Source organism: Manihot esculenta, chromosome 13 (assembly GCF_001659605.2).
Source record: "Manihot esculenta cultivar AM560-2 chromosome 13, M.esculenta_v8, whole genome shotgun sequence".
Classification (NCBI taxonomy): Eukaryota; Viridiplantae; Streptophyta; class Magnoliopsida; order Malpighiales; family Euphorbiaceae; genus Manihot; species Manihot esculenta.
Window position 1 is genome coordinate 10,881,845 of NC_035173.2, and position 26,472 is coordinate 10,908,316.

General features: G+C 38.8%; 1 protein-coding gene and 1 pseudogene across 2 annotated transcripts; both read left to right on the top strand.

The window, feature by feature from the left end:
• Positions 1-1,202: 1,202 nt before the first annotated feature.
• On the top strand, positions 1,203-11,780 carry LOC110608092 (annotated as a pseudogene).
• Positions 11,781-15,843: 4,063 nt separating this feature from the next.
• Positions 15,844-25,715, top strand: LOC110630543 (G-type lectin S-receptor-like serine/threonine-protein kinase At4g03230). 2 transcript variants are annotated; one of them, XM_021778078.2, is made up of 8 exons: positions 15,844-17,248; positions 17,389-17,883; positions 18,023-18,178; positions 22,674-22,879; positions 24,274-24,484; positions 24,602-24,839; positions 24,953-25,103; positions 25,182-25,715. In XM_021778078.2, exons 1-8 carry the CDS (start codon positions 15,859-15,861, stop codon positions 25,485-25,487), a joined length of 3,153 nt encoding a protein of 1,050 aa, XP_021633770.1. In that variant the 5' UTR covers positions 15,844-15,858; the 3' UTR covers positions 25,488-25,715. The 2 variants fall into 2 exon arrangements, with proteins under 2 accessions (XP_021633770.1, XP_021633771.1); XM_021778079.2 differs by having other exon boundaries at positions 18,026-18,178.
• The last annotated feature ends 757 nt before the right edge of the window (positions 25,716-26,472 follow it).

A 26,472-nucleotide genomic window follows, 5' to 3' on the forward strand; every position in this document is an offset into this window, starting at 1 on the left:
ATTTAAGAGTTTGGTTTTACCGTGACAAGTTTTGATGGCAATTGTACCTTTCCCTTCCACTTGAAGTACCTTGTCATCACCTAGCCGAACTGTTGATTTCTCTTTCTCATCAAGCTCTTTAAACAATTGCTTTGTACCTGACATGTGATTAGAACACTCACTATCCAAAAACCAAACAGCATTAGCATGGATAGCAATTTTATCAACAGTATGAGCCATAAACAGCATACTCTCTTCTGGTTCCTCTTCTTCTTCAGCAACATTGGCATGCTTTCCTTCATTCTTTTGCTTTTCTTCATCCATTTTCTTGGCCAAACAATCAGCTTCTCTATGGCCTGGTCTATCACAATACCAGCATTTGATTACATAACTTCCATACTGTCGCTGTTCTCCAAAACGACCTCCTCTTCCACGGCTACTGCTGCCGCGACCTCGACCATGATAACCAGCACGATAACCACTGTGAGAGGATTCTCCTTTCACTTGAAAGGCCTTTTCTTCAATTCTCACTAATGATTTATTTATCCGTCCTTCATGAGCTTGTAAAGAACCCATTAAATCATCAAAAGAATAAGAAGATAAGTCTTTAGACTCTTCTATTGCAGCAACCACATGATCAAATTTAGGAGTCAGACTCCTCAACAGTTTTAAAACCATAGTCTCATCAGTAATTTTTCACCATATGCTTTCATTTGAGAGACAATTTTAGAAGCTCTTGATAAATATGCATGAACAGACTCAGAATCACTCATTTGAAGCGTTTCAAATGATCGACAGAGAGATTGAAGTTTCACAGTGATTACCTTTGAGCAACCTTGAAATTCAGTTTTTAGAATCTGTCATGCTTCCTTAGAAGTTTCCGTTGCTGAAATACCCGAAAAGGTCTCTTCTGATACAGCTTGTTGGAGGAAGAACAGAGCTTTTGCATCTCTCTTTCTGTTGTCTTTTAGCTTTTTCTCATCATCTGAGTCGTTGTACCCGGTCTCAACTAGCTCCCACAATTCCTGCAAAATAAAAGAAAAGAAAACAAAGCCTTTTATAGGCATTACAAAGTAAACTAAACATAACTAAATGGCTTAAAAATCTGCAATTAATCTACAGTAGATATGATTTTATTTGCCACTACTAACAATAACATAATATCAGGAATTAAATCAGAGACTAAACACTTATGATTTTGTAATCAAATCTTAACATTTTCCATCAATCATTCATAGTTTTAGTTAACAATTTCTTTCTTTTTTCTTTTTCTTTCTACCTTTTGTGACTTTTTTTAACGGGGTTGAAGGATTTCCATTGTGAGAGAAGTAAGGCTAACAATAATGCTCAGTTCTAGGCTTGGATCTTACTCCGAGAAGTGTGGAAGGTAAATATGGAACCGTTGTGTGAGTTTTGTGGGGTTGTAAGGGCAGTAGTTTATTATAAATCAGACTCTACAAGGCTGTGTTTGAACTGTGATGGATTTGTACATTCTGCAAACTGTTTATCTCGAAGGCATTATCGTTCACTTCTATGTAATAAGTGCAATTCCCAGTCGGCAATTCTCCTGTGTTTAGACGACAAGTTGTCTATTTGTCAAACCTGTGATTCGAATAGTACAAATGGTTGTTCAAGCTCCGGCCACCGTCTACAAGTATTGTCTTCTTATACCGGTCGACCTTCTTTAGCTGAATTTTCTAGGATTTGGTCTTTTGTTCTTGATGCTTCTCCTAGTACAACGACTAGGTATGATCCTGAAGGATTGGGAACGACGTCGCTTCCCTCTCTACAAGGAAATGAGGATTCCATTATTAGTTATTTGAAGAACAATCATAATGAAAGCTCCTTTGGATTGGTAACTAGCAAGTTGAATGAATTAGAACCTTGGATGGGGACTCCTAATGTCATCCCACAGGATCCGAATTCTCTTTCTTTCTTGTCTGAAAACCCAAACATGTCAAAGGAAAAATTAATATTTCATTCGAATTTTTCCAATTGTATTACTCAAATAAACATTGCCCTATTCAAATTTCTTATTGTCTATTACTTCAGACCGGTTGCTCCAATTTTAAAGATCTTAAAATTCAAGATGGTGAAGATTTATGTGAAGGTAATATGGATGATGTTGCATTGAATTTTGAGAATGGTGATGATATATTTGAATGCCTTCAAGTTAAATCCAGATACCAGCTAGGGGATAATGAAAAGGATTGCATTTTAATGGAGAAAAATTTATCAGTTACAGAATCTGACACTGGCCGTGTTGACAATACCATAGAGGTTTGCTTTAATTTAAAATTCTGAATTCTCATTTCTTTATTTGAATCTCTGGTTTTATATTGTTCTACAATTCATTTTGTTGGATTATTATTATTTAATTTTTATATTATAGCAACATATTATAATTAGATGTCGTGGGTTTGAGTTATGAAAATAGTTTCTTTCAGTGCATAAATCAATCGTCTCCACGGGCTCGCTTCGTAATGAATTCATTCTCGTATTGAGTTTTTTTATTCAACTAAGGTGAAATAAAATAAAAAAACTCAAACTCATGTTTGAGACAATTATTTTTTCTAAATGTGGGTATTTTTTCGTAATACTGCATTTAACACATATAAGATATGGTAAATTTATTTCATATTAAAAATTAAAAATGCAGTAAATCATTTAATATATATATATATATATATCTATTTGAAAAAATACATTAGTTAGTCATGATACGTACTTTAATTTGATCGTGCACTTTTGTTCATCTATCTATTTTTATCAACTTTTTCTTGTAATGATAAACACTCCGTTCTTAAGTTTTTAACTTGTTTATTTTTTCAGGTAACCTCATCAGGATAGCAGGACTGCATCACATTCCATTCGCCACAAGTTACCTATTCAACAAGTATGATACACGCAATGTATGGTAGTACTAGTTGCTTGTATATGAACTCGAGTTGCAACAGAAGAATTAAACTTGGATTTCCAACTGCCAGTGGACAAATTCACTCGAGCATATCTCTTTCACTATCCAATATCACTGGTGAGAGCAGTGCTGCTGATTATCAAGATTGTGGATTATCACCAGTATTTTTGGCCAGCGAATCACCATGGAAATTGAATTTGGAGACAAGCTGTCCACAAGCAAAGGACAAAGCTAAGATGAGATACAAAGAAAAGAAGAAGACACGAATATATATCTTTGTTTCTAACTCCAATCACATTTCAGGTTAATGCATGCATTTCCAGAGGCTTTCCAACTTGTGGGTTCTGACAGATTTTTCAAAATTGGTGATATTTGCAGATTCGGTAAGCAAATTATATATGCCTCTCGTAAAGCCATGGCTGATACTAGAAAACGTGTTAAAGGTAGTGATGACCGCTGGATTTCCCTATCCCCAATCCTGGGCCTAGATTACGACCATGGCCCACGAAAGGAAGGCCCGCACGCCCTCTTAAAACAAGCCCAGATCATCAGACCCCTGAGGCCGGACTCCACCAGATTCTTCCTAATCGAGATTGGCCCAGCCCGTATAATCTTCCCCACGGATTCCTTTTCCTCCTGGGTTCAGCGTCCAGCCTAGTTCTCGGCCCAGTCCAGAACCTCGAATGAGACTCGTCATACAGCCTGGCAGATCCGCTCGAGCGTACGCACGGGGGAGAATCAGAGGTTGTTACGCATGGAGCAGGCGCCTGATATCCTCGTACGCCCATATCTGTATGGCAGAGACGCGTGGCCCAATCAAAGGAGAGCCGTTGTACGTCACCAGCAAGCAGAAAGAAAGGATAAAAGGGATACCCCTCTAGAGAGATGGACCAAGCCTTATTCTTCAATACCAAAACCCTTGTAAAACCCTATTCTATTGGATCTCAGATCATCAATTGGCGCCGTCTGTGGGAAACGACGGAGATCTTTTCATCACCGGAGTTTTCACTCTTAACAAAACCCACTGAGATCCACGATGGCTAATCACCAATAAAGTAACCTTAACGTCCCAAAGGACCTAAGCTCTGCCTAAGAGGGGCAACAATTCTCCTTTTCTAGTCCTACGACATTAAACAACCAAACACCTGTTCCTCTTAATCCCTCGCCAAGTTTGGCAGGGAATACTCCCGCTGTTACCTTGTCTAACCAAGATCTTCAAAACATGGCTTTCCAGTTACAGAATACCGCCCACTGGTTGGGGCAGATAATGCAACAGAGAGGCCTCAACACCCCAGTAAATACACTCCCGGTTGTAGAGGAACCTCAGACCAATGACCCCCGACCTGCACCTGACCGTCTTCAAACCAGCAGCCGCGATACTGAGGAAAGAGGAAGAAAAGCCGGCGAAGAGGAAGGACCGGAGGCCCGAATCCATGCGAGGAGGGTGAGAGAGATGATAGAAAATGAGGAGGTGGATAACTATTCCGCCGAAATAACCGGGTGGACGGGAACTGAAGTAGAGGAGGAGGAATACCACCTGGAGAAAAAACCCAGCCCAGAAGACGAGAAGGTGGACCAAAAGTTGAAGAAATTGAGAGAACAGCTCCTAGCCGAGCTAGGTAAGAAAGACCAAAGCCAAACCTCTTTGCCTACTTCTTCCCCTTTCTCAAAGTGGGTGCAGCAAGAGACTGTCCCTAAGAAGTTTATGATGCCATCAATGGCGGCTTATGATGGAACTGGTAACCCGAGGGAGCACGTCATGAACTATAAGACCTTCATGGAGTTGCAAACTCTGTCAGATGCCTTAATGTGTAAAGTATTTCCAACGACGCTCTCCGGGCCAGCGCGGGCGTGGTTCAACAGCCTTCAGGTCGGAAGTATCAGAAGTTTCGGAGACCTAGCCATTCGCTTCATCAGTCGATTCATAGCTGGGGTGCCAGCAGAGAGGAAGACGAGCTACTTGGAGACAGTAAGACAGAGAGAGGGTGAATCACTCAGAGAGTATGTTGCTCGTTTTAATACGGAGGCCCTGCAGATTCCCGATCTCGATGAAGGGAGGGCGGTAGAGGCAATGCAAAAGGGAACGACCTCTGCCGAGTTCTTCGGTTCCTTAAGCAGGAAGCCTCCGACCTCCCTAGCCGAATTGATGCAGAGAGCGGAGAAGTATATAAGGCAGGACGACGCCTTAGTAACAAGCCGGTTTGCCAAAAGGATGACAGGAAAAGAAAAAGCCTCAGAAGAAAGGAGGCCGGAGAAACATGAAAAGAAACACAGCAAGAGACCCGAGCCGTACAAGCAGGCCTGGGAGCGAAGGGATCAAAGGCCTCCCCCTCCACGGGTCCCTGAGTCAAGATTGCCTCCCCCTTGGGTCCCTGAGAAGCCAACTCCATTAAATGCGTCCAGAGCCGAGGTGCTCATGGCTGTCCAAGATAAGGAATTCCTCCAGTGGCCCAAACCTATGAAGTCGGAAGCAGACCAACGGAATCCTGACAAGTATTGTCAATATCATCGGACGCATGGCCACGATACCAACAACTGCTTCCAGTTGATAGCAGAGATCGAGAGGTTGATAAAGAGGGGACACCTAAAGAACTTTGTGAAGAAATCAGAGGGACAAAGGCCTCAATCCTGCCCGGCGGTTCAGGTGCCGAGGAGAACAGGAACGGGACCAGTGAATGATGGATCCAGTGGGACCATCAACATGATTGTTGGAGGAACGGGAGGTCGGATGGGCCGCCGAGGGAAGAAGAGAAATCGGGAGGGAGAGAGCAGCAGTACTGAGGTCATGCAAATCGTTGACCACTCTCCCATGACCATCACCTTCTCTTCAGAAGATGCTCAGGGTATTCAGATGCCCCATGACGACGCGCTCGTCATACACAATTATCGGGTAAAGAAGGTCTTAGTGGATGACGGGAGTAAAGTCAACTTGCTACCATACCGGGTTTTTCAGCAGATGGGAATTCCAGAAGAACAGTTGGTCCGAGACCAGGCACCAATCAAGGGGATCGGAGGAGTACCGGTGCTCGTGGAAGGGAAGGTGAAGCTGGCTCTCACCTTAGGTGAAGCACCCAGAACTCGTACTCACCACGAGGTATTTTTAGTGGTCAAACTTCCGTTAAGTTATAATGTGATCTTGGGGAGGCCTGCGCTGTTCAATTTCGAAGCTGTCACCAGTATCAGGTATTTGGCACTTAAATTTCCAACAAAAAAAGGAGTGGGAATAGTCCGGGGCAGCCAGGAAGAGGCAAGAGCAGTATACTTAGCCACAGTAGCAGAACCAAGCTCCACTGAAAAAGCTCTTGACTCGGAAGTTCTAGAGGTTCGGGATGAGAAAACAGAAGCCAGGACAGAACCGGTGGGGGAGCTGGAGATCTTCCCTTTGTCAGAAGCAGAGACAGAAAAAGTCTTCAGTCTCAACGCCGGCCTCACTGAAGAACAAAAAGCTGAAGTCATGGCCCTGATCCGAGGTCATGCGTCTAGTTTCGCCTGGAAGCCCTCCGACATGCCTGAAATGACCCTAAGGTCATGACACACAAACTGAATGTACTCCCCGAGGCCAAGCCAGTAAAGCAGAAGAAGAGAGTAGTAGGAAGAGAAAAGCAGCAGGCCACCAGGGAGGAGGTGCAGAAACTCGAGGAGGCAGGCTTTATTAGGGAAGTTATGTACCCGCAATGGCTAGCAAATCCTGTATTAGTCAAAAAAGCCAATGGCAAATATAGGATGTGCATAGATTTTACTGACCTAAATAAGGCCTGCCCTAAAGATTGTTATCCACTTCCTGATATTAATAAAATGGTCGACTCTACGGCCGGTTTCGATTATATGTCTTCTTTAGATACTATGTCTGGTTATCATCAAATCCCAATGGAAAGGTCGGATGAGGAAAAGACCTCGTTTATAACTGAAGATGGGACTTATTGCTACAGAGCTATGCCATTCGGATTGAGGAATGCCGGGGCAACTTACCAAAGATTGATGAATAAAATCTTCAAAAATCAGATTGGCAGGAATGTAGAAGTTTATGTAGATGATATGGTGGTCAAAAGCCCAAATTTCCAGCAGCACATGGCGGACTTGAGGGAGGTATTCGGGGTATTAAACCAGTACAGAATGAAGTTGAATCCAGCAAAATATGCTTTCTGTATTAGAGGAGGAAAATTCTTGGGATTCATGGTGAGCGGAAAAGGCATCGAGCCTAACCCGGAGAAGGTGGAAGCCATATTGAAAATGCCAGAGCCGACCTGCGTAAGGGACGTCCAAAGACTAATCGGAAGAGTAGTAGCACTCAACCGATTCATGTCGAGGATAGCAGAAAAATGCTTACCATTTTTCAAAAAATTGAGGAAGGTGCCAAACTTTGAATGGACAGAAGACTGCCAAAAAGCTTTCGCAGAGCTTAAGGGATATCTCAGCTCGCCCCACGTGCTCAGTAGTCCTATGGAAGGGGAGGAACTCCTGATATATTTGGCAGCTTCAGAACAAGCAGTCAGCGCAGTGTTGATAAGGGTGGAAGAAGGGGAGCAGAAACCCGTTTTTTACGTCAGCAAGGTACTCAGAGATACCGAGGTCAGATATTCGAACATTGAAAGAATGGCTTACGCCCTATTGCTAGCAGTCCGGAAATTCAAAGTTTATTTGGAAGGCCACCAAGGAGTTGTGATGACAGACCAACCCTTAAAGAAGATTCTACGCAGGCCGGAAACTTCAGGTCGGATGTTGGCTTGGTCCGTAGAGATCAGCCCTTACTGTCTAGAATATCGACCCAGGACAACTATAAAATCTCAAGCTTTGGCTGACTTCATAGCAGAGTGCTCATTCAACGAGGAGCAGGGAGGATCATCCTCAGGGATAGCAGGACAGGAATGTGAGGGGGAGCCTCATCCAGAATTTAACTGGAAGTTGTATGTAGACGGAGCATCAGGCACTGAGGGCAGTGGCGCCGGAATAATGCTTAAGGGGCCAGAGGATTTTAAGGTATGTTACGCCTTACGTCTAGAGTTCAAAGCCTCGAATAATGTGGCAGAATATGAAGCCCTGATAAATGGGATGTTGGTGGCACTGGAAGTGGGAGTAACCGATCTCGAGATAAACAGCGACTCTCAGCTGGTGATCAACCAAGTAACAGGGATGTATCAGGCTAGAGACCCCCTTATGCAGAGTTACCTGGCTAAAGTAAAAACTTTAGAAGCCGAGCTCACAAGTCGAGGAGTAACCATCAGGTTTCAACGAATACCCCGAGAGGAAAATGAGGAAGCAGATCTGCTTAGCCGATTATCCAAAGAAGAATTGGAACAGCTTCCCCATGAAGTGTACATACAACATGTCCATACACCTGCTTTTAATAGAACTAACACGATATTGCAGGTGGAACAGAACCCGACTTGGATGACCCCTTACTTAGAATACCTGGAGAAAGGTAAACTCCCCGAGGATAAAAATGAAGCCAAAAAGATAGCAGCTCGTGCCGCTAACTACCAAGCGATAAGGGGGACCCTGTACAGAAAAGGAAAGTCTAGTCCATGGCTCCGATGCGTGAGCTCGGAAGAGGCTACGAAGGTGATGGAAGAAATACATAGAGGCATGTGCGGAGCCCACGAGGGAGAGGGACATTAGCTAATAAAATATTCAGGTAAGGGTACTATTGGCCCACTGTTAAAAAAGAAGCAGAAGAGTTCGTCCGAATGTGCGACGTATGCCAGAGATTTGCCAATGCCATCAAAACTCCAGCCACTCCTCAAGCCAACATATCCAGTCCATGGCCTTTCTCGCAGTGGGGAATTGACATCCTGAGACCTTTCCCCAAAACTACGGGGCAGAGGAAATTTGTAGTGGTGGCTGTAGAGTACTTCTCAAAATGGCCAGAGGCGGAAGCAATAGCCATAATCACAGCTCGAAAAATGATAGATTTTGTGTGGGGGCATATCATCTGCAGATTTGGTGTACCCAGAGTGCTTATTTCAGATAATGGCAGACAGTTTGATTGCAGCACCTTCAGAGCTTTCACAACGAACATGGGGATCTGGCATAAATTCTCCTCTGTGGCTCATCCTCAAACTAACGGCCAAACAGAGGTCACCAACAGAGCCATCCTACAAGGATTAAAAAAGCGACTAGATGGGGCAAAGACAAATTGGGCAGAAGAACTCAACAGCATCCTGTGGGCACTCCGAACCACTCCTAGAGCACCCACCAAAGAAACGCCCTTTGCACTCGCCTATGGTACAGAGGCCGTAGTCCCAGTTGAATTGCAGATTCCTACTCATCGAGTCCAATTTGCTAGCAAGAGCACTAACGATGACAAGCTAAGAAGCAACCTGGATGCCCTTGAGGAAATCAGGGAAGAAGCTCAAATCCGAACTGCCGCCTATCAACAACGGGCAGCACGATATTACAACCAAAAGGTCAGAGAAAGAAGCTTGAAAGTGGGAGACCTGGCTTTAAGAAACCTGGAAGCCACAGGAAAAAGGGCGGCAGCTAGTAAGCTAGCACCAATCTGGGAGGGCCCGTTCAAGGTAACAAAAGTAGTCCGGCCAGGAGTATACCGGATTGAAGATATGCAAGGGAACCAGGAGCCCCACGCTTGGAATATTCAACACCTCAAGAGGTATTTCCCTTGATATAGTTGTAAAGAAAAACATTGTATTCTGATAAATATGGAAGAAACAAGTTATTTACACAATGAGATTATCTTTATTATCATGAATAATATTCCTCCATGAAAAAAAGAAAAAAAAAGGTAGGTGTACAGGATCCCCTAGATTTCCTGACACCGCAAACCAAATTGAGAGCACAAACAGCCGGCGGGGCCCCGAGGTCACCCCGGAACAAAAATAACCAGGATCCTATAAGATCTCCTGGAGCAAAAGCAGCCGGCGAGGCCCCGAGGTCATCCCGGAATTACAAAAATGACCAGGATCCCGTAAGATCTTCTGGAACAAAAGCAACCGGCGAGGCCCCGAGGTCATCCCGGAATTACAAAAATGACCAGAATCCCGTAAGATCTCCTGGAACAAAAGCAACCGGCGAGGCCCCGAGGTCATCCCGGAAATACAAAATGACCAGGATCCCTTAAGATCTCCTGGAGCAAAAGTAACCGGCGAGGCCCTGAGGTCATCCCGGAAATACAAAATGACCAGGATCCCTTAAGATCTCCTGGAGCAAAAGCAACCGGCGAGGCCCCGAGGTCATCCCGAAAATACAAAATGACCAGGATCCCTTAAGATCTCCTGGAGCAAAAGCAACCGGCGAGGCCTCGAGGTCATCCCGGAAATACAAAAATGACCAGGATCCCGTAAGATCTCCTGGAGCAAAAACAGCCGGCGAGGCCCCGAGGTCATCCCGGAAATACAAAAATGACCAGGATCACGTAAGATCTCCTGGAGCAAAAACAGCCGGCGAGTCCCCGAGGTCGTCCCGGAAACACAAAGAAGACCGGGATCCCCTAAGAACTCCCGGGAAAACAAAGTAAAAAACAGCTGGAGAAGGCCTTAAGACCATCTCTAAGCAAAAAATCCCCATATCATATGCCGGGACAATTCTTAAAAATACAGTTCCGACCTCACAAAAAGATGCGTCCAAAGGCATCAAAGAAAGGCCAAACTCCGATCTCCCGAAGGAGCTCGGAGCACTATGGCCAAAAGATACTGAACTTAAAAAGTGATCCCTGACGCTAAGCTCAGCTTACAAAGAGGCCTAGGCAGCAAATAACCTGGAAGATACCCAGGGATATACGAAGCATCACAAGCCATAGGTGTAAAAGCCTACGTAAAGAGTGAAGAGCCGAGCTCTCAGCAAAAAAAAAAAAAAAAATCATAACCCGAGTCAGTTCGCCATACATAGACATCCGAGCTCATAACCAAGGAAACAGGAGAATCTCGCTGGAAGGAAAGACTCCCTTTCTCCGACAAAGGCCCTAGAAGTGAAGAGGAGTCAACACTGATATATACTCAAAATCTGAAGTCTTAGCGCAAAGTAACTCTAGACTCTAAGCCCACGATGTCAGGATCTTTAAAAGATATTAATGGAAAAGGAAAAAAGAAGCAAGTCCAAGCGATAATGACAGGAAAGTAAAGAAGAGCAGAGTATCTGAGAGGTAAGGAAAGGCCAGAAGGGAAAAAAGGCAGATAGGATTCAAGAAATGAGGAATGACAAAAAGATGAAAGGGAGTTATGAAGGCATCTATACACAAACAGACGTGGTCATAATGGTTCTCGATATTCACCCCCTCGGCAGTCAGAACAATAACTGCCAAGAAGGTGAAGGGGCAATTGATGACCGCTGGATTTCCCTATCCCCAATCCTGGGCCTAGATTACGGCCACGGTCCACGAAAGGAAGGCCCGCACGCCCTCTCAAAACAAGCCCAGATCATCAGACCCCTGAGGCCGGACTCCACCAGATTCTTCCTAATCGAGATCGGCCCAGCCCGTATAACCTTCCCCACGGATTCCTTCTCCTCCTGGGTTCAGCGTCCAGCCCAGTTCTCGGCCCAGTCCAGAACCCCGAATGAGACTCGTCATACAGCCTGGCAGATCCGCTCGAGCGTACGCACGGGGGAGAATCAGAGGTTGTTACGCATGGAGCAGGCGCCTGATATCCTCGTACGCCCATATCTGTATGGCAGAGACGCGTGGCCCAATCAAAGGAGAGCTGTTGTACGTCACCAGCAAGCAGAAAGAAAGGATAAAAGGGATACCCCTCTAGAGAGATGGACCAAGCCTTATTCTTCAATACCAAAACCCTTGTACAACCCTATTCTATTGGATCTCAGATCATCAGGTAGATTTGTAAAAGCAGGTGAAGCATATGATTATGACCCTCTTGTTACAAGGAACATCTGATCAGCCATATTGCCCTTTACTTACGACACGAAGAACTAAAATTTTAAGGTAAATGAAACTTTCTGCTTGCTGAATCTACACGTAAATTCTCTTTCTCTGCATGCTTTCAAGTGGGGCTAAAAGAAAAAAAAGGAATCTGTGCAAGCTAGCAGAAGGTGAGGCCTTTTGGAGAATAGAATGATTCTACTTGATAAATAATAAACTGCATTCATAATTTCTATGCTTTCCAATCTTATCTGTCTCTAATCAGATGCCTTAAAATTTAAAAACCCTTTTGCTTAAATACAGCAACAAGTTATTGACTTTGTTAATGATCCTTTTCCTTTCAGGTCTGATGATTGTTTCTTGGTTTTCAAGAGGGGTTGATACTAATGGATTTGAAATTTTCCCTTAAATAGGTTTCCCTCTTTCTTGAATATCCTCTAAAGAATCTGTTTCACTTTCAATAGTGTATTAAATTTTACATATTAGTTAATTAATTACATCTTTTGCATATCTTGACAGATTTAAAGTGCTGGAATTCACACTGGATCTTTTGAGTTCTGAAAGCTCATCAACCTGTGAACTACATCAACTACTATCTTCAACTATAGTACTCAAATCCATATATTGAAATGAGTAGTGGTACTTCTCTAAATGCATGTACCCTACCCATATTCCACTCAAAATAATTTTCTTCAGAATTTTCTGATCAGTATCTTATTATTTTTCTCTTTGCTTGGGGCACTTTCAAAGGATATTGATCCTGGAGAAAGAAATGGTGAAGGAGGTGTTAAATAACCTTTCAGTAATTAGTAATTAGAGATCAAAGAGAATAAATAGTACAAATATTTAAATGTATAGGGACTAAATAATACATATAATTAAAAATATATGAACAAATTTCAAGACATGTTAATAAATTATAAAGACAAAAAATTTATTTTATAAAATACAAAAACATTTTAATTGAATAATTTTCGAATAGGATAAATTAATAAAATTTTTAAAAGAATTAGGGACTGAATGATAAGTTTCCTTCAATTTATCTAGAATTAATAAAAATTACATAAATATCCCTATAAAATCTTAAAAAACGTTCAGGGGCCATGGCTTGGCTCCTAAATAGATCTGTCATTGGTCCCTTCAAACAAGAATTTTATAGTTTAGAGACATGTCAATCTTTAGCTCTACAGTTTATAGACTTGTCGGACTTTTCAAACAAGTGTTTATAGTTTATGAACATATCAATCTCCTCGTAAGTTTTAGAAAATTTCATAAATAAAGAAATTAAATCCAAGATCTCATAGCTTGTTTAAACTTGAAAATACAAAAAAATAACAACTTTCATGAAAAATAAACAAAATTACAAACTTTTTAAAAATAAGACACGCAAAGATCATTTGGACTCTTATACTATATTAAAATTAAAAGAAATTTTAATATCATGTTAAAAAATTAAAACAAGCTGATATTATTGTTGGATTTATAATGAAAAATAGCCAGTTAAAATAAAAAATAGCCAACTAAAAGCAAAGAAACATCAAACCCAGAGAAAATAGAGCATATGATATCAGCATAAAAACATCAAATTTGTAGCAACAAAATCAAAAATCAAAAGCTATAAATTTAACTTTAACAAGCCTATCACCAAAAATTCAAAATAACACAACCAAAGAGTGAAAAGGGTAGAGAGAAAAATAACTAATTTTTTTTTTTCTTTTTCTTTCATCTTTCCAGCAACTTTCTACGCAAAATACTCTCACTCTCTTTCTCTTACAAGACAAAGGAAAAATCATAAAAAAATTAACAATGTCACCTAATACAAGTCAAACAAGAAAGCTAAATTCAACTGAAAATAAGGAAATCCACTTCTTTAAAACTAAACCATTACATTAAATATTCTCTCAATGAGAAAATCTCATCAATTCCAACATTTTTATTTACATTTTTAGCTTAAATAGGGGCACTAAGAATTATGTAGACTCGATATGCATTCTATAATAGAGGTATAGGTAGTCACTGGTGTTAAAAAGAAATAACACAAACTTAACAAACTTGAAAATGTAAGGAAAATAGTGATTTCTCATTGAAAGACGTTGTAGTTTATATACAAAAGAGAGGGAGCTATCAAACTAGCTAAGCTGTACAAGCCAGTCAATCACACTTCGGTTATCCTAATAGATTTTCCCTCCATAAATATGTTTACAATTGGGTGCAGTTCAAAGTAGACAAAAGTTATATTCAATATTCAGATATTTTTTTTAATGTTCTTTTTTTCGCTTTTCTAAATATTTAGATCTAGAATAAGATTTATGAATTTAACATGTTATTTATTTTCTTTTAAATGTGGTAAATTATTGCTATAGACGGTAAATGAGTTTTCATGTTGGTTAGGTAAATTATTCAAGGAGCGTTGGTGTAACATTTGTTGCTTCTGACAATGCCGCTGTCATAGGCCACAAAAAGGCCTAAAAGAGATACGACGAGTTTTGTGCACCTTTCTCTTTCCTGGAGACCCAAAATTTGGGTAAACCTTACTAAGATCCACGATTGGTTTGTCCATTGTTCTTTGTTTAAGAAGTTTTGTGGTCTAATGGTAAGTGCGCATTACTATCAAGCCTTGGATTTGACTCATTCAGAAGATAGGAGTGAGCTAGGAAAAATAATTGGTTGGATTGAGTTTTTAGAGTAGCTTGGGCAACAACGTTTATGGAAATCAGTTGTAGGTTAGAGCTTAAGTCTAGTAGGAGAGATATTATAGTACAAGAGGTAGGTGCAGTGGTGTTGGGAGAGAATGAGTTGACAATTTGGTCTCCTTCGGCCATGGATGCTAATAATTGCCGGCCTTCTCACATCCGGGGTGAGACCGATCCTGGAAAAGAATATAGACTCAAAACCTATTGGACTCCTTAGAGTAGACCGATCTAATATCACGCCCTTCAATCCGTGACTAAAGCAAGTCGGACTGACCCTATACTTGGGTCTACTAGAAGAGAGCCCAAAGAATGATGTGATGGGAGGTAGGAGAGGTCCAGTTACCTCGCAGGCGTATCAGCATGCGCGCCGTATGGGTCTAAGTGACAGATCGGATTGACCCTATACTTGAGTTTACCATAAGAGAGTCCAGTCCAATGACGTAATAGGAGGTAGGAGAGCAGGTCCAGTTACCTCGCAGCCCTATCAGCATGCACATTGGGGGATTAAATGGCCGCTTGACAGAGATAGGTACGTCCGAATGTATGGATCTGAGTGACAGAGACGGGTCACTATAAAACAAGGATAAAAAAATAAAGGTGAACTTGATATTTTCAAGTTAAACTTACCTCCACTATAAGTCCCATTTGTTGGGCACTATCACTCTGATGCCATATAATGATGAATAAGGTATTTACAGATTATATGAGTATAAGGAAACCCAATCAAAAGTATTGATTACAATTATTTACATATTGGAAGGCTATAATTAAAGAGAGATTGTCCATTCTATGGAATGTGAAATAATCCTAATAATCTCCCCGCTAATTGATTTCGATTGGACTGAATATCTGCAAAAACCCGACCTGCAAAGTTCCTAATCAGAATGCCACAAAAAGCCAACACCAATTCTTCATTACTTACTGTGTATGATACCTTTTTTTTTTCTTTTGTTCTTTAATTTTTCTTTTGACAGCAACTTATCCTTAGAAAATTAATTGCGAAACAAGGCCAGTGACAGGACATGTAGCTGCGACATTAAAGTTTCACGTAAGTCCAATAATTTTATTGTTTTATATTTATTTATTTAGTAAATGAATGAGAAAAGTCACGGATCGTGGCAGACTCATGGGTCTACCACACCCATTTCCTTCGGTTATGAATGAGTTTTTCGCAGCAGGTTTGAATACTCAAATCATTCTATACAGACATGAAGCTATAATAATGCAAGTGGAAAATTCTTAGGTTCTTCAAAGCCTATATACATCCAACCTATAAGAAATTAAGAAATTATATTTTCTATTGAGACCCAACATGTTTTTCTAGTAGGGGTCCATCATCTTTTGGTGATTTATCAATTGAGATGTCACATCCGTGTAAGAAGTTCCAAATGCAGGTAGCATTATTAAACACAAAACCTTAAGGTGTGTCGTTAGTGCCTTGTATGCTTCCCACTATTGCGCTGGATACCATTTACACTAAAAAACAACGACCTGAGGAGAAGTCTGCAAGTTTTTCTTGTATGATTAGCTGCAATGTAATCTTGTGTTCATCAGATGACTCTCCAAAGATGATTTACAGTCCAATGTTACTAAATACCATCTTGTTCTCTTGTGTGTTTATATTTTGTTCTTCCCTTTTAAATTCCTTCGCCAGGCAGAACATCTCAGTACACAATCCGCTTAACGATGGTGAAACTCTTGTTTCCGCTGGAGAAGAATTTGAACTGGGATTCTTTACTCCTGCTGGAAGCGTTGATAACAAAAGGTATTTAGGGATATGGTACTATGGATTAAATCCAAGAACAGTCATATGGGTTGCCAACCGAAACCACCCACTTCCTGACACTGGTGGACGTTTTGCTGTAGATGATGGAAACCTAAATGTATTAGATGAATCTGGAAAAGTTGTTTGGTCAACAGATCTTGGACCACCATCACCAAGATATTACTGGGTAGCTACGCTTTTGGATTCTGGGAACTTGGTCTTCAGTAATCGGTCAGTGACCATATGGCAGAGCTTTAAGAACCCAACTGATACATTTCTTTCAGGTATGAAGATGGACAAGGAAATCAGGTTGACTTCATGGATTAGTGAACTTGATCCATCACCTGGAAAATTCAAGTTCAGTCAAGAAGATAAGGACCAGTTTATTATTCGGAATGGTTCCATTCCTTATTGGGGAAGTGGTGTATCTGGTGAATTCTTTAGAGCAGAACTAGATATAAAAGTAGCATACCTTTTATCAAACTTCGACAAAAAAATCTGGCCTTTTGGATCAAAACATATTCCCAACAGTTATTATAACAAGACAAGGATTGTGATGAATTTTACTGGACAGTTACAATACTGGAGCTTAGATAACCAGAACAATTGGTCGTTAGAGTGGTCGGAGCCAAAAGACAGATGCAGTGCTCTTGAAGCTTGTGGGAGGTTTGCCAGCTGCAATAACAATAACAATATTGCCTGTAAATGTTTGCCAGGTTTCAAGCCTCTATATCCAGAGGATTGGAAAGACGGAGACTTTTCTGGTGGATGCACCAGAACTTCAACATCATGTGAGAAGAATGACATCTTCTTGAACTTGACGATGATGAAAGTGAGCGACACAAAATCAAAATCTGAATTTAAGAATGAGACAGAATGCAGAGAGGAATGTCTCAGCAAATGCCTATGCAAGGCTTATTCATATACCCAAGACAAAAATAGTTTTCCCAGGAGCCCTACATTTAGTAACTCCACTTGTTGGATTTGGACAGAGGATCTTAGGAATCTACAGGAGGAATACCCTAATGGTCATGAACTCTTTGTCCGTGTAGCAAGGTCCGATATAGGTACTTGTTTTCTTGTCCTGTTCTTTTTAATTTGTGTGAGTTTCTCTGAGAACGAAAATAATGGAAAAGTGTAAAATAATAAATAATATATAATAACTTGATTAAAATTGTGGTGATCCTATGTAGTTCAACTTTTTCAGAATCAACAGGTAGAAATTGTGAACCTTGTGGCACCAGCTTGATTCCTTATCCTTTAAGTACTGGATCAAATTGTGGTGATCCCATGTACTTGAATTTCTACTGCGACAACTCCACAGGAGAGCTTAAGTTTAAGGCAAGTACTGGAACCTATAATGTCACAAGCGTCAATCCAAATACGAGAACATTTGTCATCCAAGCCATAGAAGCACGTAGTTGCTACGCTAGAAATAGTGCAGTTCTGGAGCTTGACCCATCATTACCATATAAAATCAACTGTAGTAATGAGGTGGACAATGCCGGTAATAAAATTTCATCAGAAGGTATAGATGAAATAAAGATCAGTTGGGATACACCGCCAGAGCCAAGCTGCAATTCTTCGGCTGACTGCAAGGATTGGCCTTATTCAACATGCAATGTGACTGCAGAGGGTATGAGAAGGTGCCTTTGTCATGCAAACTTTCGATGGGATGGCTCAGCGCTGAATTGTACTATTGGTGAGAATCTTCTTTTATTCTTGAAACATCCACAGAAATGAATTTTCCATCTACTTGATTTTCATCAGTATGCACACATTTATCTGGATTGAACGTATAATTTGATTGTAATATTAAAAGATATTCCTCTTTCTTACAGTAGAAGACAGAACCTATCCTACGCCAATTATTGGATCTTCAAAAAGAAAGACAAAGTTGTTTTTTATCATTGGAATAACTATTGCGAGTCTCATAGTTCTTGCAAGTGCCATTGCTTACATATACATAAGGAAGGGAAGGATGAAAAAAAGACAAGGTAACTAGAAAAATCTTGTGTATTTTGTCAGAATTTGAAATTTTGGGGCTTTGCCTTGTTGATAGTTTTAGTCAATAAAAGACCTATTCAGCAGGAGGAAAATCTTTGCTGTTGCTAGAAGTTAGGAGATCTTATTCTTAGTTTTATTCTTCTGCTGTATTATTTCTTTAGCTTATTCTTCGTTCTATCAGTTTATGTAAAGGCTATAAAATGCCTATCAATTGAGTTAATAATTATCATATTGAAAACCCAATTGCTCTGATTTATTATTTCTTGTGAACTTTGTCAATTGGTATCAGAGCCCTACTGGCCCTGAGAAACAGTTTTTGAGTGATCAAACACAGCAAGATGAGTGATGATAAGACACTAACAAAGATCCCTCACTTTGATGGTCACTATGATCACTGGAGTGAGCTCATGGAAAACCTTCTTCGAGCTAAAGGTCTATGGAGCTTAATCGAAAATGGTTTTGAGGAACCACCGATAGCAACCAGGTTGTCAGAAACACAGCAGGCACAACTTGATGATGCTAGGACCAAGGATTATCAAGTGAAACACTACCTATTTCAAGCTATTGACAGAACTGTATTCGAGCAGATCCTCGATCGTCGTACAGCAAAAATAGTGTGGGATTCTTTGAAGCAGAAGTTTGGAGGCAATACCAAAGTCAAGAAATCTCTTCTTAATGCCTTGCGAAGAGAGTTTGAAGTTCTTGAGATGAAGAGAGATGAGACCATTACAGAGTATTTTGCTAGAGTTATGACTGTAGCAAATCAAATGAGGAGTAATGGTGAGGTGATGACAGATACCAAAATCGTTGAAAAGATTTTGCGTACTCTCACGGATAAATTTACATATGTTTGTGTGTCTATTGAAGAGTCTAACGACACTGAAACTATGACAGTTGATGAGCTGCAGAGTACTCTAGTAGTTCATGAACAAAAGTTTAAGCGGATTCGGAAGGAGGATGACGAACAGGTGCTCAATATTGAAGGACGGTCATCAACTAGCAGAGGAAGAGGCCCCAGCAGAGGGAGGGGGCGTGGTCGAGGAAGAGCAGTATTCAACAAAGCCACTGTTGAATGTTACAAATGTCATGGTTTAGGACATTTTCAATATGAATGTCCTCAGTTAAAAGAAGCAAATTATGCCGACCTTGATGAGGAGGATGAGTTAATGCTCATGGCATATGTGGACCTCCATCAGACTAACAGAAGTAATGCTTGGTTTGTGGATTCTGCATGCTCGAATCATATGTGTGGCAATCAGGAGATCTTTTCGAGCTTAGACACAACTTTTCTTCATTCAGTCAAGCTCGGAAACAATTCTAGAATGCAGGTTACTGGCAAAGGAGAGGTGAAAGTGTGTCTGGAAGGGGTATGCTACACTATTCGTGATGTTTATTTTGTTCCAGAGCTGACAAATAATTTATTGAGTGTAGGGCAGCTACAAGAGAAAGGTGTGGCAATCTTATTTAACGAAGGAAAATGCAGTCTCTATCATCCTTTGAAAGGAAAAATGGCCGAATCAGTTATGAGTGCAAACCGAATGTTCATTTTGCTTGGTAGCACACCTGCTGTTTCCGACTCTGAGAAGTGTCTTCAAATTGGCAATCCGGATGATTCAATTCTATGGCATCACCGCTACGGACATCTAAGCTACAAAGGGCTACAGACATTGAATAACAAAAACATGGTAATTGGATTGCCTAAAATTACTGAGCCAAACTCCATATGTGAGGCATGTATGAAGGGTAAGCAGCAACGCATTCCATTTCCAAAGAAAAGTAAGTGGAGAGCTTCTGACAAGTTAGACCTGGTTCATGCTGATCTTTGTGGCCCCATCACACCAGCATCAAGCAGTCACAAGAGGTATATCTTATGCTTCATAGACGATTTTTCCCGAAAAGCATGGTGTTATTTTTTGGTTGACAAATCAGAAACTTTTTATCATTTTAAATGTTTTAAAGTTCTTGTGGAAAAGGAAACTGGTTTGCCAATCAAATGTTTGAGAACAGACAGGGGTGGAGAATTCAACTCCACTGAATTCAATGACTACTGTAAGCAACAAGGGGTGAAGAGACAATTAACCACGGCTTATACCCCACAACAAAATGGAGTAGCCGAGCGAAAGAATCGCACAGTCATGAATTTAGTAAGAGCCATGTTGACTGAAAAGAACATACCAAAGATTTACTGGCCAGAAGCAGTTCAGTGGACATTTCATCTCTTAAATAGATCACCTACAGTGGCTGTCCAAGATATGACCCCAGAAGAAGCATGGAGCGGAAAGAAACCTACTGTGGATTATTTTCGAGTTTTTGGCTGCATAGGATATGCTCATGTACCAGACTCAAGGCGGACAAAATTGGAGGACAAGAGTATGAGCTGCGTATTTTTTGGATTTAGCAACAAATCCAAAGGATATCGAATGTTTGATCCTATAAATAACAGAATTATTCTTAGTCGAGATGTGATATTTGACGAGAATCAGTCATGGGATTGGAGCAAAAGCCAACATGACGGCCATCAAATTGAATTAGAATGGGGTGATAACATCAGTCTTACTGAAAGAGAAGAGGAGGAGACTATTGCTGAACCTGATCAACAAGCACCACTTGACACCAGTCCAGATGGTGAAGACGGCCTTGCAGCAGGGGAGGGAAGAGGACTTGCAGCAAGGGAGGGCAGAGTTAGGCGTCCCCCCACACACCTAACAGATTTTGTTTCAGGTGAAGGACTGTCCGAAGAAGATGAAGCAAATTTAATGGCCAATCTTGTAATTTCAGACCCAACAAGCTATGAGGAAGCAGTGACAGAGGAAAAATGGCGTCTGGCCATGGATGATGAAATAAGATCCATCGAAAAGAATCACACTTGGTGTTTGATGGAATTACCAGCAGGAGCAAAAACAGTTGGTGTGAAGTGGATCTTCAAAACAAAATTGAATGAGCAAGGTGAGATCGACAAATATAAAGCAAGGCTTGTCGTTAGAGGATACACACAGCAGTATGGAATTGATTACACTGAAGTATTCGCACCAGTGGCCAGAATGGATACAGTTCGAATGATTATAGCTCTGGCAGCACAAAAAGGCTGGAAATTACATCAATTAGATGTAAAATCAGCTTTTTTACATGGAGAATTGGAAGAAGACATTTATGTTGAACAGCCGAAGGGGTACGAAAAAAAGGGGTGTGAACAAATGGTTTACAAATTGAAGAAGGCGCTCTATGGGTTAAAACAGGCACCCAGAGCCTGGTTTAGCCGCATAGAAACTTATTTTTTAAAGGAAGGTTTCACAAACAGTTCCAATGAACAAACTCTGTTTGTGAAAAGAAGCAAAGGAAAAATCTTGATTGTGAGTATTTATGTGGATGACTTACTATACACAGGTGATGATGAAAAGCTACTCACAGAGTTCAAATACTCCATGGAAAAGGAGTTCGATATGACGGATTTGGGTCTAATGAAATTTTTCCTTGGCATCGAAATTATCCAGAGAACTGATGGGATATTTATTTGTCAAAGGAAATATGCTGGTGAAGTATTACAACGATTTGGAATGGAAGATTATAATCCAGTAAGAAATCCAATTGTTCCCGGACAACAAATCAGTAGAGATGAAGGAGGAGAAAAAACTGATGCAACACAATTCAAACAGATGGTGGGTAGTCTGATGTATCTCACAGCTACCAGACCTGATCTTATGTTTGTGGTGATATGGTTGATAGCAAAAGCACATCTGGTTATGTGTTCCTGTTAAGCGGAGGTGCTGTGGCATGGTCATCACGAAAGCAACCAATAGTAACTTTGTCAACCACAGAAGCTGAATTTGTAGCAGCTGCTGCGTGTGCCTGTCAGGCTATGTGGATGAGGAGAGTGCTGGAAGATATAAGTCAAGCTCAAGATAAAGCTACAGTTCTAATGTGCGACAATATTTCAACAATCAAGCTGTCAAGAAATCCTGTTCTACATGGAAGGTCAAAGCACATAAGAGTACGGTTTCACTTTCTTAGAGATTTAGTCAAAGAAGGGATTATTGATATGAAATTTTGTGGGACCCAAGACCAGCTAGCAGATATAATGACTAAGCCTCTAAAGTTAGGTGCGTTTCAAAAATTGAAAGAAGGTTTGGGCATGAGTACATATTCTACTTTGAACTAATTTTTGCTTACAGAAGAAATTTGTTCAAGGGAGGGATTGTTGATAGTTTTAGTCAATAAAAGACCTATTCAGCAGGAGGAAAATCTTTGCTGTTGCTAGAAGTTAGGAGATCTTATTCTTAGTTTTATTCTTCTGCTGTATTATTTCTTTAGCTTATTCTTCGTTCTATCAGTTTATGTAAAGGCTATAAAATGCCTATCAATTGAGTTAATAATTATCATATTGAAAACCCAATTGCTCTGATTTATTATTTCTTGTGAACTTTGTCATGCCTAGATATTAGTATCACATGTTAATTTTAAATCTAACGGTCACATTCTTGAATTCAGAAACAGAAAAGATTGGAAGAGATGCAGTACTGTTGTATGGAACTGAGAAACGAGTCAAAGACTTGATAGGCTCAGAAGAATTTAAAGAAGAGGACAAGAAGGGCATAGATGTGCCTTTCTTCAATTTAGACAGCATTTTAGCTGCTACAGATAATTTCTCAGAGGCAAACAAGCTTGGAAGAGGGGGCTTTGGGCCTGTGTACAAGGTAATTTTCAGATTATCCATTGAAGGTTTTTGTTTGGCTTTTGGCTTAATAACCTGTAAATGTTGGGTTCAAAAACAAGAACACATTAAAAATCCATTTTGAACCTTCATTAAACCCTTACTTGGAATAGCTAATTTTAAAAAAATTTTAAAAATAAATAATTTTTTTTTTAAATTTTTTGTGTTTAGTAAAACTATTTATATAAAAATTCAATTTTCTTGAATTCTTATGATAATTAATTTTGAATTAAAAGTAAATCTCAATAAAATTATTAAAATTTTACAAGAAACAAATTCACTTAATGCTATTTTTATCAAAATTACTTAATTAACCTCTCTTATAATGAGATAAATTACTATTACAAGTTGAAGGATTACACACCCAGAGTGTTTTCATAGATACATTTAATTTACATAATCCTCCTAAGTCAGTTTAATAAACTTAATACAAGTAATTAAAGAAAAAACTTGATATAACAAGCATCTATTACAATTATAAAAATGAATCTAAATCATTATTACTTTATATACTTAAATTATAGCCATAAATGAATAGTTACATTTATTTTCACCGATACAATAATTATTTACTTATTTTTTCACACAAAAAAATTAAAAATTAAAATTTTATTAAATATAAAATAAATTATTTATTAAAATATATTATTATGTGCCGTGAAAAATCTTTTTTTTTATAATTTTAAAAATAATATTATAATTATTGTTAGAATACTGTTAAATAAACTCTAAAATATGGTAGTATATAAATTATACACGTACATTTACAACGAACATATGGAGACTCTAAGTCTCTAAGTTTAATGCATGCAGTGTGAATCTTATATTTATAATAATATAATTCCTTTAGATAAAATTAATAAATTTTAGCTCATTGGTATTGTATTGAACTCAAGTTAAGAGATTTCAAGTTTAAATCTTAGTTAGATTTTTTGATAGAGGCTATTGCATTTTAGAACGCTAATTTCATAGGGTTTGTAAAATTGTTGCCTTTATAATAATATATTTTAATAAAAAATTTATTTTATATTTAATAAAATTATAATTTTAGCCCCACTTTTTATTTATTGCTGAAATAAATATAAAAATTTTTAAATTGTTACTATTGACTTATAATTATAATTAAAATATATCAGGCCACAATTTACGGCTGTAAATGCACGTATATTAATACTATAAGATTTATCACCTCCTATTTAATTAAAAATAATGTAAATATTAAAGATAGACAATAACCTTAGTACAAGAATGTATAGATTACATTAACAATAACTTTATTACAAGAATGCATAGATTACATTATAATTGTGATTGCAGTGCAACCAACAAATTTACTATAATGGGCATGCATTAACAGTAAAAGCACTTCGGTTCTAGGGTATATTTCCAGGAGGTCAGGAAATTGCTATAAAGAGACTTTCAAGTGTTTCAGTACAGGGGTTAGAAGAATTTAAAAATGAGGTCGTGCTGATTGCAAGACTTCAACATCGGAACCTTGTAAAACTTTTGGGCTATTGCATTCATAGAAATGAAAAGATTTTACTCTATGAATACATGCCCAACAAAAGTTTAGATTCTTTTTTATTCGGTAAGTCTCAAAAGGAGTTCCTCGTTCTCATTTCAAGACAAACTCAATATCTATTCATGTAAACTATGTTGTAAGAATCTCTATTTCCCTTTATTTTTGTGCATGAAAAAATCCCAGATGCAGAACTTGCCATCCTTCTGAATTGGGAGGTGCGTTTCAACATCATTATGGGAGTTGCTCGAGGACTTGTTTATCTACACCAAGATTCTCGGCTGAGGATTATTCATAGGGATTTGAAAACAAGCAACATCTTACTAGATGCAGAAATGAACCCCAAGATTTCAGATTTTGGCTTGGCGAGGATATTTGAAGGAAAACAAACAGAGGGAAACACAAACAGAGTAGTCGGAACTTAGTAAGTTTACCTCATGCAGTATAAAATATCAAACACAACCCTCAAAGGTTGATTATTTGTATATCACTGCAGAACTTTATATGAGAATTCTCTTCATAATTGTCAAAATGCAGTGGCTATATGTCCCCAGAGTATGCACTAGATGGGATATTCTCAGTCAAATCAGATGCTTTTAGTTTTGGAGTAGTTGTGCTTGAAATCTTGAGTGGAAGGAGGAGTACCGGAGTATTTAGGCTTGAACAAGGCGAGAACCTTCTGAGTTATGTAAGTTGTACTAATTTTTCTGGCTCATTTGTCTGTACTTGTTTAATACTTGGTGCTAACGAAGTCTGAAATTTCCAGGCATGGAGATTGTGGAAAGAACAGAAGGCATTGGATTTCATGGACAAGACAATAAGTGAAAGTTGTAAGAGTAATGAGTTCTTGAAATGCCTATGTATCGCATTGTTATGCATTCAAGAAGATCCAGCTGATCGGCCTACCATGTCAAATGTTTTAACTATGCTCAGTGGTGAAACTGCAACGTTTTCGACACCTAAGCAGCCAGCCTTTTTTGAAAGAGAAGGTATTGCTGATGCAGCTTCTTCTTCTTCTTCAAGTAAACATGAAATAAGTACCATGTGGACGACTTCCCTTGGAGGAGGCTGATGATGCTAGTTTTCTTTTTCTTTTTTTTCTTTTTTTTTTGGGGGCCATTTTTGCAAAAATTAAATTTATCTGCATTTTTCCTTGATGAATTTCCATGTGTGTCCATTCAGCAATTGTACAAGGTTGTAAGTTCATGGTCTTTGTAATTTCATTAGCCAACGAACCTGCTGTTGTGATCCCTTTTGCAGGTCCAAATTAATCTAGTTTAGAGTATTGTACTTGGAGGAATTACCACTGCCGCAAGAGCATTTGAAGCCTCAAGGCAAATTCTCAAAGAAATGGAAAATGTAAGGAGTGGCGACACTAATTTTAAGGGAAATCAAAGAGTACCTTTTAATTTTGAAAATTTAAAAATATTTTGCTTTAAAAAATCAAAGAGTATAATTCATTAAATTAAACTTTGCTTTAAATTAAAATAAAAATTTTAAAATTTAGCACCAAGTTGTAAAAAGTCGAAGCCATTTAAAAAAAGATGGAGAAAATGTGAATAGCCCTTACGAAAATGATTTTTGATGCTGTGAAGACAAATTTGGAATATGTTATAAAAATAATTTAGATTTTAAAATATTTTAATTTATCAATAAATATTTATTTTTTATTTCTCAAATATTTTTAAATTTTAAATACAATTATTTCATTTTATAAAATTTTTTTTATGAAATTTTTATTTGTAGTAGATTTCATATTTAAATTTAATATTAAATATAATTATTATAATTTTATATAATTTTATTATATTATTTTAAAATTTTTATAATAATTTAAAACGACGAATTTTTTCATTATAAATAGTTTATATTTTCATAAGAAAAAATTTTATATTTTTCTACTTTATTTTTTATTTTTATTATACTCCCTGCTGAATCGTAAATTAAAAATAAATTTTTATAATTAAATTAAATTTCAAAAAAAATATATTTTATTATATAAATTTTAAAATAAAATTTTAAAGACTATTCTATCTTTCCAACCATATTAAAGATTA